The sequence below is a fragment of the Fukomys damarensis genome, unplaced genomic scaffold (genome assembly GCF_012274545.1).
Source record: "Fukomys damarensis isolate Sample0158 unplaced genomic scaffold, DMR_v1.0_HiC HiC_scaffold_2, whole genome shotgun sequence".
NCBI classification, from domain to species: domain Eukaryota; kingdom Metazoa; phylum Chordata; class Mammalia; order Rodentia; family Bathyergidae; genus Fukomys; species Fukomys damarensis.
The window spans coordinates 26,071,271-26,084,612 of record NW_022900914.1 but is presented as its reverse complement, the minus strand read 5'-3'; the positions used below and the strand labels follow the sequence as shown (position 1 = coordinate 26,084,612).

At 40.5% G+C, this 13,342-nt stretch overlaps 1 protein-coding gene and 1 non-coding gene across 2 annotated transcripts; both read right to left on the bottom strand.

Annotated features, from left to right (window-relative positions):
• Window positions 1–1,895: 1,895 nt before the first annotated feature.
• Epcam (epithelial cell adhesion molecule) lies at window positions 1,896–12,446 on the bottom strand. Its single transcript, XM_010615793.2, has 9 exons — window positions 12,429–12,446; window positions 12,110–12,217; window positions 11,514–11,754; window positions 10,241–10,306; window positions 8,417–8,480; window positions 7,724–7,825; window positions 6,956–7,156; window positions 3,636–3,680; window positions 1,896–2,298 (listed from the first exon to the last, which is right to left on the bottom strand). The coding sequence occupies exons 2-9, from the start codon at window positions 12,192–12,194 to the stop codon at window positions 2,257–2,259; spliced, it is 846 nt and encodes a 281-aa protein (XP_010614095.1). The 5' UTR covers window positions 12,195–12,217; window positions 12,429–12,446; the 3' UTR covers window positions 1,896–2,256.
• LOC117286608 lies at window positions 8,725–8,828 on the bottom strand. Its single transcript, XR_004517777.1, has one exon. It is a non-coding gene; the product is annotated as a U6 spliceosomal RNA (small nuclear RNA).
• Window positions 12,447–13,342: the final 896 nt, after the last annotated feature.

The window sequence follows — 13,342 nt, the reverse complement described above, 5'->3', positions numbered from 1 at the left end:
ACCAAGACAAAAAAAAAAAAAAAAAAAAAAAAAAAAAGCTGGGCATGGCAGCTCATACCTGTAAGTAATCCCAGCACTCGGGAGGCTGAGGCAGGAGAATTACTGCAAATTAGAGGGCAACCTGGACTATGCATAGTAAGTTCAAGGCAAGCCTTAACTACACAGTGAAACCCTGTCTCAAAAAAACAAAACAAAAAAGCCCTAAAAGTTTTGCCATCACTGCACTGTATTATACATTTTATATTAAACAGAAATGATCATGAATGTTCAATTTGTAGTAGCATTCAAAGCCTTTTTGTGTGTCCTAGGGATAAAACCTGGGCTTTATGCATGCTAAACCACTATGGTTTACCAATGAAGGACACCTCTGGCTCTAAGATTTTTTTTAGCCATCCCAGTCATCCCCCTCCACACCCCACCATCTTGCTGCCATTTGTCTTTATATCCTGGGAGTTACGCCCAAGGCCTTCACACTGAGCACATCCCCAGCCTGTCCCCTTTTTAAAAAATTTTGAGACAAAGTCTTGTTAGGTCACAAAGTTACCTGTGGTGGGCTTAACTTTGATTTCTCTTGAATCCACCTCCCAGAACGTTGCAACTACATTACAACTTACAAACTCAATTCATTCGCAAGGGCTGGTTGTAACTCAAGTTGGTGAACTGGAGGCTCAGGCTCCTCTACACAGCCTTCGTAGTCTCTCCTCTACACAGGCAGATCTGTGTCCTTAGAGAGACACTGGCCCAGGGTTTCTCAACCCCATACAGGAAAAGGTTGTATGGTTCCTTCTAGAACCCTTTAAGGGTTAAATCTGTATCTGAGACCAGCTAGAAGCACAAGTGGCCAGCATTTGGATCCTTACTCAAGACTTTGTTCGTAAGTTAAAACTAAAATTCTGGATATAACTTGAAGGTTCACTATACAGGCATGAACCACTGAACTAAGTCCCCAACCTCACTATGTACTTCTGACTGGCCTCGAACCCATTCTGTAGTCCAGGCTGGCCTTGGACTTGGGAGTGATCCTGCCTCAGCCTCCCAAGTGCTGGGATTACAGGTATCTTAGTTACTTTTCTTGTTGCTGAGACAAAATACCCGACACCCAAAGTTAAAGGAGGAAGGGTCTATTTAGCTCACAGATGGAGAGGTTTCAGTCCATAATAAGCTGGCTCCAAGGGAGAGTAGCATGGCAAACAAGCATCACAGAGGAGAAATAGCTCATGGCAGGCAGAAGGTAGCAAAGCAAGCAAGGGATGACCACAGCTCTTTGTCCCTTATATCTTACCCAGGCTGCTTAGAGTAGGTAGCACTCACACCCTTAATCCAAGCATTGCACCGTGAATCAATCCCAGCATCATACACTCCAAATCCAGCTGCCTCTGAAATAGTCCCATAGATGACTGCACGAGGCTTGGGGTGGCGGCCCAGACACAAGCCACACCACAGATGCGTCTCACCAAACCCAGTTCTCCAGCCTTTTTCTTTTTTTGGAGACAGAGTCTTAAGTCACTGGCTGGGTTTGAATTTGTGCCTCGGGCTCCAAATGGTGGAATTATAGGTATAACTCAGCCTCCTGAGTGCTGAGGTCACAGGCATATACCAACTATGCCTGGCCTCTCGTAATAAGTTTTTTTTTGTTTGGTTTGGTTTGGGTTGGTTTTTTGAGTCAGGGTCTCACTATGTAGTTGAGACTGACCTGGAACTCACTATGTAGCCCAGGTTGGTCTCGAACTCACAGCAATCCTCCTGCCTCAGCCTCCCCAGTGCTGGGATTACAGGCCTGAGCCACCACACCCGGCTATTAGTTTTTAATTTATTAAGCTATACTAGGAAATTTGATCCAAAGTTAGCAAATTCAGTTTAAAAATGTTTTATTTCACACTTCATAAAAAAAGTTTATATGTACAGAACAAGACTCAACATAACTAGAAGGGCAGCTTTCAATCACAAGACAGTGATCTTTCAGACTCTAGTATGGAAGCATACTGAACATACTGTTCAATATTACACATATTTTAACTCTGCAGTCCAAGGGGTTTTAACATTAGACCTGCATATGTAAGACACTTGTGGTCAGACTTTAAGATTGATAATACCAATTTCAAGCTGCTTATATTCTGAGTACAGGTTTCTCTATTACAAATATGTGACGTTCACAAACAACATAGCAATACTCAAAGATCTTTTTGTCCCACGTTCAGGCATTAGTAACCCTTTTGCTCATTCCCCATTTTGGGGCTAATCTTCAGATGACAGCAGTTATGCACTGAGTTCTCTATGCATCTCACCCATCTCCTTTATCTGAAACGGACAGGGGGAAAAAGTACAGAAGAAATTTTTAAATAATGTTTCAATCTTTGTTCATGAGGAGTTTTTAAAAAAACCAAAGTGAAAACAAGATGAATCTTTTTCACATTTTATAAAACATTTAAGTGAGAACAAAAGTTTTATTACAAAGAAACACATATTGAGTGCATAATCCAAGCCGCTACTTGCAACAAGATGGCCACAGCGACTGGGGAAAGCAGCAGTAAGCTAGCTCTTTAAGACCAGTTTCATACTAAATGTTAGCTATTTTTATAGCTAGCAAGAACAAATTCACTACTATAATCTTTCAATTTATAGGTGAAGAACTTGAAGCTCAGAATTAAAAATCACAGTTACAGGCAGAACTGAGACAGCGATGACTACTGCTGTTGGCAAAGTTCTCAGCGTGTGGCGAGCAGTGGACCCACACTTTACACAAACTACTTTGTTTAATCCTTACAGCAGGCCGTGCTATCATCTCCATTTTGCAGATGTGGAAACAGAGGTTTAAAGAAGTAATGTTACTTGTTTAGCTGATAAGTGGTCAAACCCTTAATACCACATCAGCATTCTGCCTGTGTCACAGTTCGGTCGGGGGGAGGTCCCTAGTCCTGCGGCCAGCAAATCAGGTAAGCCAGATGATCTATGGAACGGAAGAAAATGTTAGTTGCTGGTTCTATTACCTTTTTAAAATGTTCTTTCACGTTTCTGTTTATTTTTTAAAATATTAATTAAGTGGCACATACATGATTGGAAATAAATACACGTGAAATGTGGAGCATATGAAAAATGTTATTGATAAAGTCAAGGACAAATGTGTTCATACTCAATTCTGAGTGACTTAAACACACTAACAGTGTAGCACTGATTTCACGCCAGTGTACAAGTAGTATGTGACAGATGTGCTATGATGTTACATTCATCTTAAACGATTCTTCACTGGCATACAGACGATCATAGCACTTCATTGGTCACCTTGAGTTTCTCTAATGTGACTCCACTACACTATGCTGCTAAAAGATTCTCTAGGGCCGGGGATTTAGCTCAGTGGTTCTGCCGCCTGCCTCACAAGCACAAGGACACAAATTCGATCCCTGGTATTAAAAAAAAAAAAAAAAAAAGATTCTCTGAGTTTTATGAAGCATAAATCGATACAGGTGGACCACCATGGAACTCATGCAGTAAGAGTTAGGTAAAAGCTCATTCTAACACGGATCCTAAGACCCTGACTGGAGTATAAAGGGGCTGCAGTATAACAGATCCATCAAGGTCCAATTACCAGGGGTAAGATATTCAACAGGGCCTTTTTATAATATAAGTAATCCATTTACCTCAGCCTTCTCGTACTTTGCTCTTTTCTTCTTTCTGGAAATAATCTAAATGGAAGAAAAATGATTACCATTTAGAACTGCTACTCAAAAAAGTTTGTCTAAATTGACATACATGACTTTTGTTTGTTTTTTTAGTTCCGGGGATCGAACTCAGGACCTTGTGCTTGCAAGGCAGGCGTGGCACCACTGAGCTAAATCCCCATCCCACATAACATGCTTTTAAAGTACATATCTGAACAGTTTTAAAATCTATCTATGAACCTTTGTTTCTTTTTTTAATGGAATTCAAACATTTGTTTCTTAAATTAAAATTCTGCTACTAAACTAAAAAAAAAGTCTACCACAATGAATGAATTAAAAAAAAAAAAATTACCAGACGGGTGTGGTGGCACACCCTCGTAATCCCAGCACTCTGGGAGACTGAGGCAGGAGGACTGCTGTGAGTTCGAGACCAGCCTGGGCTACATAGTGAGTGCCAGGTCAGTCTCAACTACACAGTGAGACCCTGTCTCAAAAAATAACAACAACAACAAAAAATTACTAGGCATGGTGGCACCTGTAATCCCAGCACTCAAGAGGCTGAGACAGGAGGATCCCTTTGAATTGGAGACCAACCTAAACTATATATAGTTGAGTTCAAGGCCAGCGTGAAATAAAAAGTGAGACCCTCCCTAAAAGAAAGAACGAATGAATGAAAGAAAGAAAGAATGAACTCACAAAAGAAAGAAAGAAACAGAAAGAAAGAAAACAAAACAATAGCTGGGCATAATGGCACGCAAACCTGTAATCCTAGCACTTAGGAGGCTGAGGCAAGAGGCCAGCCTGGGCTACAGAGTGAGGTCAAAGCCAGCCTGCACTACAAAGTGAGACACTGTTTTAAAAAACAAAACAGGGCCAAGGATTTAGCTCAGTGGTTCTGCTGCCTGCCTTACAAGCACAAGGTCCAGAGTTTGGTCCCTGGTGACAAAAAAACAAACACATTAAAAAACAAAACAAAACAAATAATAACTTTCAATGCAATTTAACAGTGTGATGTGTTTTCTTTGTCCATACTTTCATAAAAATCTGTAAACACATGGAATATCAATTTCATCTCTGAATAGCCATATCAACATCATAGGAACCCTTCCACATCAAATATAGATCAAAAGCTGGGTTTGGTGGCACACTCCTGTAATCCTAGCATTCAGTAAACTCAGGCAAGATCATGAGTTCAAGGCCAGCCTGAGCTACACAGCAGGTTCAAGGCCAACTGTAGACTACAAGACCTTATCTCAAAAAACAAAAGAAGAAAAATAAAGATTGAAATTATTCAAAATATTCCACAGCATGAATACACTGCTCTTTCCTCATTCTCCAACTAAAATATACTCCATACAATCCATAACCTTGAATATGCTTACTTTCTGCACCTGTAATTTCATTTTCACAGGACAATTATATTTCTAGGAATCTTCCACGTTTGTCACCTGAAACTGTTCTGTAAATTGTGTATCTATCTCTACAGCTATTCTGTAGGTTTCCTCATCAATTTGTAAGATCTCTTTGTATATTATGCACAATATCCATTCTTATTTTATGCATCATGAATATATTTTTCTATTATATAACTGATAGTTTTTGCTTTACAGTATCTTTGCCATACAAAATGTTAACATGTCTAATTTTGGATAGGTGTGGTAGCACACACTAAGAGTTCTGGTAAGACAGATCACTTGAGCTAAAGAGTTCAAGACTAGGGCTGGGGATTTAGCTCAGTGGTGCTACCACCTGCCTCACAAGGGACATGAGTTTGATCGTGGGTACCAAAAAAAAAAGTTCAAGACGAGCCTGGCTGACATTGCCAAGACCCCCGCTCAAAAAAAAATCCCAACTCCTCAGGAGAATGAGATAGGATGATCCAGGCCAGACTGTGCAACTTAGCCAAGACTCTGCCTCAAAATTTAAAAACACAAAGGACTGAGGACACAGCCCAGTGGCAGTTTGCTTACTTAGCATGTGTGAGGCTCTGGGTTCAAACCCCAGAGTACCTTCCCAGCTCCCAAAAGGTTTTATATACATATTAAACTTTCAGGGGCTGGGGATTTAGTTCAGTGGTTCTGATGCTTGCCTTGCAAGCACAAGGACCCGAGTTCAATCCCCAGTACCAAAAAAAAAAAAAAACACATTAAACTTTCAGGATTTAGCTCAATGGCACTGTGCCTACCTCACAAGAGCAAGGTCCTGAGTTCAACCCCCAATACCAAAAAAAAAAAAAAAAAAATCATGAGTTTTGGTTTCTTGTCTCACATGGTTTCTGTTACCACAAAGCTGTAAAGACATTTTCTAAATTAACTTCTTGAGATTGATCTTTTTTAAACATTTTACACACAAGTCCATCTGGAATTCATGTTGGGTATGAGTGCAAACCCTTCCCACTGCAGTGCTGTCCGTCACATAGTGTGATAACATGGTCACCCTGCTGGGGTCACACAGGAACTCAACTTCTCTTTTTTCTTTAGCTGGAGAGACAACTGCAGTAATTCCACTGATCTAAAAATTAAATTCCCACATTTACTCAAATCTCTTTCTGAAGCCGGGCGTGGTGGAACATGCCTATAAACCCAGCATTTGGGAGCTTGAGGCAGGAATATCACTGCATGTCTGAGTCCAATCTAAACTATACAGCAAGACCCTGTCTCTTAAGAACCTCTTTCTGAATTTTGCTGTGTTGATGAGATTTTCTGAGGCAGCGCATGCTCACATTCCTCGGCTAAACCCCATTTCTTCAGGACATACTTTATTTTGGGGGAATCGCAGGCATGTGCCACCACACCTGGCTTCAGGAGCTACTTCTAAAGCACTGCTAAATTCAATTTGCTAACTTTTATTTTAAAATTGTTTCAAGTTTAACTCTTCTGCATTAACTTCAATCTTGTGATCTGGAGGTGGGGATGCGTTTCAGTGCCTGGCACTGTCAAAGCCTTGGGTTCCTTCCCAAAAAACACTCCACCTCCAACAAAAACAAAAAAATGTGTCCTGTTGTTCCATCTCACTGCATGCTCCGAGAGTTCAGATGTTTTGCACTAACCCTGGCATGAGTGAATGATTTACAATGGAAAGGAGAACTGAAGGGTATCTGCTGCTTGTGAGTAATGTAATTGGCCTATGACAGGTGCTCACCTACAAGCTTTTCATTCTTTCTTGTTCCTCAACTGCCTGTTATATAAAAAGAAACTGGAAATGCAATAGATTCAGTTGCTATACTTATTTTTAAAATGAAGATTTTGCTTCACTAATGTTTTGGAACATAAAACTGGTTTCTTTTGTTCTGTACTCACCAGCACAACAATTCCAGCGATAATTGCTACTATCACAACCACAATGACAGCAATAACACCTGCTGCTAGACCCTGCATTGAAAATTCAGGAGGTTTTTCATCAACATAGTAAATTAAAGTTTGACCGGGATCCAGATCCAGTTGTTCCCCATTTACTCTCAGGTCCATCGTCTTAGAACGAAACAAGGATTCACCTTTTACCTATGTTGAAAAGCAGTAAAACGATTTAAAACATTGAAGAAAAACAATCATGGCCACCTATAGTTACAGGCCCTGCCTCAAAAAAGCAACAACAAAAAAAAGTGAACTCAGGACCTTCCCACTGAGCTACATCCCCAGCTCTGTAAGACTTCTTTTTTTTTTTTTATTCCTATTGCTAGACAAGATCTTTCTAAGTGCCTAAATTGCCCAGTCTGGGCTCAAACTTTCAATCCTCCTGCCCCAGACTCCCAAAGTGCTGGGATTATAGGACTGAGCCACCACACCTAGTTATAAAGGACAAACTTGATTGAAGAAGTGCCACATGGAATTATGGTTCATCTGTATATGGTGAATAAGGTAACGAAAGATCTTGACTCCACTGAAGAATGAGAGCTGAACACAGAATGAAATAAGGAAATTTAAGCTGGGCATGGTAGCTCATACCTGTAATCCCAGCACTCAAGAGGACAAGGCAGGAGGACTGCCATGAGTTCAAGGCCAGCCTCAACTATATAGTGAGACACTATCTCAAAAAACTACAAAAAAAAAAAAAAAGTTTATACTTACATCTTTTTCAAAATAATAAGCCACATCAGCTATGTCCACATCATTCTGAGTCTTCTGAGAAGAGTTTTGCATCAGATCAATAGTGATAACATCATTCTCGTACTGGGGGGGTGTGTGAAAAATACAAATTAATATAATCAAAATTATATTAAAATGTGAATGGAATAGTCCATTTTTTATTTTCTGTATGTACATGCACCAGTGTTCTTCTCCATTAGTGGATGGTAACATTCATCACTAATTACTGAAAAATCTATCCAAGGTAAAAACAGAGCAATGCAAACAATTATGATGCATTTAAAAAAAAAAAAAACCAAAGTGGAAAGAGTAAGAAGGGCTAACTGGCTAAAAACTAGCATCTTAACCCACAGAAATGGAAGAAAGGAAAGTAAAAAAAATAAAGAAAGGAGGGAACAACAGCAGCATCCCAGAATATGTGCAAAAAGCAGTCACAAAGAGGGGTTCTTATGGGTACAAAGACACATTAAAGTTTTAGGGATACTAAGAGACACTATCTTTTTCTTCAAGGGCAAAACTGTGGTTTTCAAAGACTATAAAAGAAAAAAGGGATTTCATATTAAATGCCCAGGATTTAAACAGCTACTCAAATGCATTTAACCACTACTAAAATCACTGGCTAACCCATACTGTTCCACCAACTTTCTGCTAAAGCTTATTTACCAAAACTCTTACCAGAATATTTGTAATAAATTTTGGATTCAGCTGGTAACGGGTTGTGATCATTTCCTTAAGTGCACTGTAAATGATTTTAAAAATCTGAGTTAAAAAATATATCTATACCACACAATACTAAGCAGCTCTACTTTTGTTCTGAGATATGTAGCCTAGATTGGTCTCAAACTCACCACCCTCCTGCTTCAGCTTCCAGAGTGCTGGACTAGCAGGTATGCCCCATCACACCCAGCTAAGAAACTACTTTACAAAGCAGATAGCTCAAGACCTAGAACTGTCATTACTACAGTCATTTTTTAAAATTCCTTTAAAATATAGACCGCTTCACAAATTTGCATTTCATCTTTGTGCAGGGACCATGCTAATCTTCTCTGAATGGCTCCAATATCTGTACTGCACTGCCAAAGCGGAACTAAAGCTGTTAAAATTTTTATGCCACTTTGCAACTAACATAATAAAAACTGTGTCAGGGGCCGGGGATTTGGCTCAATGGTTCCGCCATCTGCCTCACAAGCACAAGGACCCAAGTTCGATCCCTGGTACCAAAACTAACTAACTAAATAAAATAAAAAAGAACTGCTTCAGACTAGAATAATACATCGATACTAAAACTGCTGAGTGCTATTTCAATTAGAAATAGAACATTTTGCTGGGCGCACTGGCACACACCTGTAATCCCAGCACTTAGGACCCTGAGGCAGGAGGACCACTGTGAGTTTGAGGCTGCCTGGACTACATAATGAGTACAGACCAGCTTGAACTATACACCAAGACCCTATCTGGAAAAAAACAAAGAACAAACAACAACAACAAAAACATCGCCATCAGTCCCTCTCAAATACTAACCTCTCAAAAAGACTTCTCCTCTCTTTGAACAATTTATCCCATCATTCTTGCTACTTTTCTTGATTTTCACTTTTTTTGAGACAGGGCCTCACTATGCAGTTCAGGCTGGCCTTGAACTCATGGCAACCGTGCCTCTGCCTCCGGAGTACAAGGATTACAGATGTGTGCCACCGTGCTTGGCTATAGCATTCTCACCACTTTCTGCAGCAGTTCTAAAAGTCCTCCTTCGTGAGTATCTTTATGAGGTGTGCTTAAAGAAATATGGTGACTGCTGCTGCCAAGTGCCATTCAATGAAAAGCCAGGCTCATAAAAACATTCTGCTGTGTCCTCATCCACCTTACTCACTGGATCTGGACCATGTGACTCCTGCTTCTTCTTCAAAGTAAAAATGACCATGAAAAGTAAATATGTGGAGTCAGTTCAAAGCAGCCAGGACAACACAACTAAAGATGTGAGAGAGGATTTCCAGAACTGCTGCAGAAAGTAGCAAGAACAGTGGGCATGTTTAAAGTGAGGAGTATTTTGAAGGGGAATCATTGCAATTGCTTTTCACTACAATAAATTTTCACCATATTTTTTTATTATACCTTGTAAAGCAAACATACAAACAAAGAGAAAATGTGGCAGAATGTTAAGTGATGAATCTGAGTGAGGGGAATACACAAGAACCATCATTGTTGTGTTTTCTGCTTTTTGTTTTCTGAGACAGGGCCTCATTTTGTAGTTCAGGTTGGCTTTACATTGACTGTGTACCCCAGGCAAGCCTCAAACTCATGGCAATCCTCCTGCCTCAGCCTGCCAAGTACTGGGATTACATAACGGCTGGCTCGTCGTACTATTATTACAACTCTATTTAAAAAAAAAAAAAAACTTGACAGAAATAAATGGCATTTTAACTTAGTTTTTATAATGGTGTAGGACAGAAGATTTGTAAAGCAACTGTGTGAGGATAATAGGATGCATGTAACCGTACTTACGTCTGTAAGCTTTGAAGGTTGTATGGCTGTTGTCTTTCTTTGTGTTTTATTTCAATGATGATCCAGCTGTAAGTAAAAGGACAAAGATAACTGTCTGTACCTGAGTCTTTTACACTACCTTCCTGATAAGTTCACACTATAGTTCCCAAACACAAAGACAGTAGAACTGACAGGACAGGGACTTTTGCAGTAAATGTACCTATGGTTTCTCCCTCACTCTCACTCCCTTCACAGAGAACCCTTTTATAATCCTGACCCGGGCCCACTGGCTGTCACATCTACAGGCACATGAAGTGAGGCACTGTGGCCATGCTGGACTCTGTTCAAGTAAAAAGACAAAAAAGACCAAGAGTAGCAGAAAACTGAGCAAGGCTTCAGAAGATGGAACTGGAGAGTAGTCTTTGGGCCTGACCCTTCCAGTAAAGTCTTTGCTTAGGCTAGCTTGAGTGGGCTTCTCACCACATAGCCCCCAGTGCTGGGGACTGAATCAGGGCCTTACTACTTCTGAGCTACATTCTCAGCACTCACAGCTCTTTTTTTTTTTTTTTTTTTTTTTTTTGGTTTTTGAGATGAGGTCTCACTATGTAGTTCAGGCTGGCCTCAAGCTCACTATGTACTTCAGGCTGGCTTTGAACTCATGGTGATCCTCCTGCCTCAGCCTCCCAAGTGCCTCGATTACAAGAATGCATCACCACACCCAGCAATACCTGGGATCTTTTTTTTTTGTACTGGGGATTGAACTCAGGACCTTGCACTTACTTGCCAGGCAGGTGCTGCGCCACTGAATTATATCCCCAGCCCCTCACAACTCACTTTTTAACAGATGAAGTAATCTCAACACTCAGGAGGCTGAGGCAGGAGCTCAAAATGAGCACAAAGCCAACCTGAACTATGCAACAAACCCATCTGAAAAAGACAAACAAAAACACTAAGTAGATATATATATAAATAGCTTAAGTTATTCACATAATTTAACACTAAACTGTAAAATACTGAATTGTTCAGCAAAAATATGAAGGAAAGTTTTATCTAGAATGCTACCATGCATGTGAGGAAGAACACCTCTACATAGTAAATTCAGAATGTGCTCTGGAAGGCCACGAATAAAACGACATCAGTTCTGTGGACTACCTAGCACGGGAGTGGAGGGGACCCAACAGACTTTCACCTTTCACTCTTTCCTTTTTTTTGGAAATCTGACTCACACACTGTATCGCTACCCTCAGAAAAACCGCAGGGAGTCCGAGAAGCGTAACACTGGCGGCCCACTCACTAGGTCCGCACGGTCTCGGAGCACTGGATCTCAGTGTCCTTGTTGGTCCTCCGCACACCGGCGCTGTTCACGCACCAGCACGTGGCTGTGCCATTGCACTGCTTGGCTTTGAAGAGCCCACGCTCGTCACAGTCGGGGTCGTACAGCCCGTCGTTGTTCTGGATCGCTCCCTCAGGCTTCACTCTCCTCCCGGACTTTGAGTGAGTCATTTCCGCCTTCATCACTAAACATTTGGAGGCCACTGAAAAGTAAAGCTCAGTGTCCAATTGAGAAATAACTGCAGTTTCAGGTGCACAGGGAAAAATACTTTTAACTCACTTCCATTCCAAACATCCTTTCGTACTGCCCTCTTCCCACACTTGATTAGTCGAAGGAGCCTCAGATGTGAGATTATTTTGATACAATAATACAATTCTGATTTGAACCAATATGATCCTTTCTAATTCAAGGCACATCAATTAAAAAACTATTATCAAGAGGGCTGGGGATTTAGCTCAGTGGTCCTGCTACCTGCCTTGCAGTTGCAAGGACCCGAGTTTGATCCCCAGTACTAAAAAAAAAAGATAAATTTAAATGTAGTAAGAAACTTTACTCACAAGTTGTGCAAATGACAGGATTCTGCGTCCCGTAGGAGGTACACTGGCACTGACCATTTCCATTCACAAAGCAGTTTGTGGTCATCCTGTAGTTTTCACAGTCACATCCTAGAAAATTATGTTTATATATTTGAAAATGTGGAAAAAAAAAAAAAAAAGAAAATGTGTATCCAATTCTCAACTCTGATGTCCTTGCTAAATTATGCTCTGATAATAATTTCCAAGTTACAAGGACACAAAGTCTTTAAAAGTGGCCCTGAATGTTATTTCAGCTGTAACTTCAGTGCTTCCTAAAGGCAGGCAGCTGTATCTTACCTACCTGGCACTTGCTGAACAGTCTGCACACATCACGCAGACTCATGATCTGATTGATCCGTAGGCATCTTCGTTTAAATTCTGATAAGCGAGTTGGAAAAAAAACGTTTGTGGACATTGGACCCAAGATCCTATATGTGTGCTCTACCACAGAGCTGCACCCTCCCAGCAGTGTCTGTAATGCAGCCCTGCAAAGGTCATTACCAGCTCTGCCTCTGTGCGACACCACTTTCAGGTCTTTTCCACCTCTGCCCTTTCAGTACACCTGCCTCTTTTTCCAGAATAAAAAAAAAAAAAAAAAAATCAGCATGTCTAATTTTAGGACCTGTGAATCCACAGGTCCTTTCTCTCCTCTTCCTTTTTTTTTTTTTTTTTGAGACAGGGTCCCACTATGTACTCCAGGTTGGCCTCAAACTTGCAGTTCTCCTGCCTCAGCCTCCTAAGTGCTAGGATTACAGGTGTGTGTACCACCATGCCCAGCTTCTCCATTTCCTTATGGGATACTTCCTTTGTGGATTAGTAGGAACATACTGACCTTTAGATTTTGTATCTTCATTATACATACTTTAGGCTGAATTTGAGAGCATCTTTGTGTTTCCTAATATACGTGACTTTGAAAGTGATACTAAACACCTATTCTAAGTTTTGATGTCAGCTCAAAAGTTTTATTCTTGACTACTTCAACATTCATTTAAACTTCAAATTGGCAAGAATACATCATTCCTTTTATCTGGGGATTGAATTCAGGGCCTTCATATTGTTTTTTTTTTTTTAATTATGAGACAGGATCTAAGTTGCTAATTGCAAAGTTGCTGGGCTCAAACTTACAATCCTCCTGCCGTAGACTCCCATATCACTGGTATTACAGGCTGGTACCACCAAGCCAGGAAAGACTGCTTTTTTTTGTTTTTTTGGTAC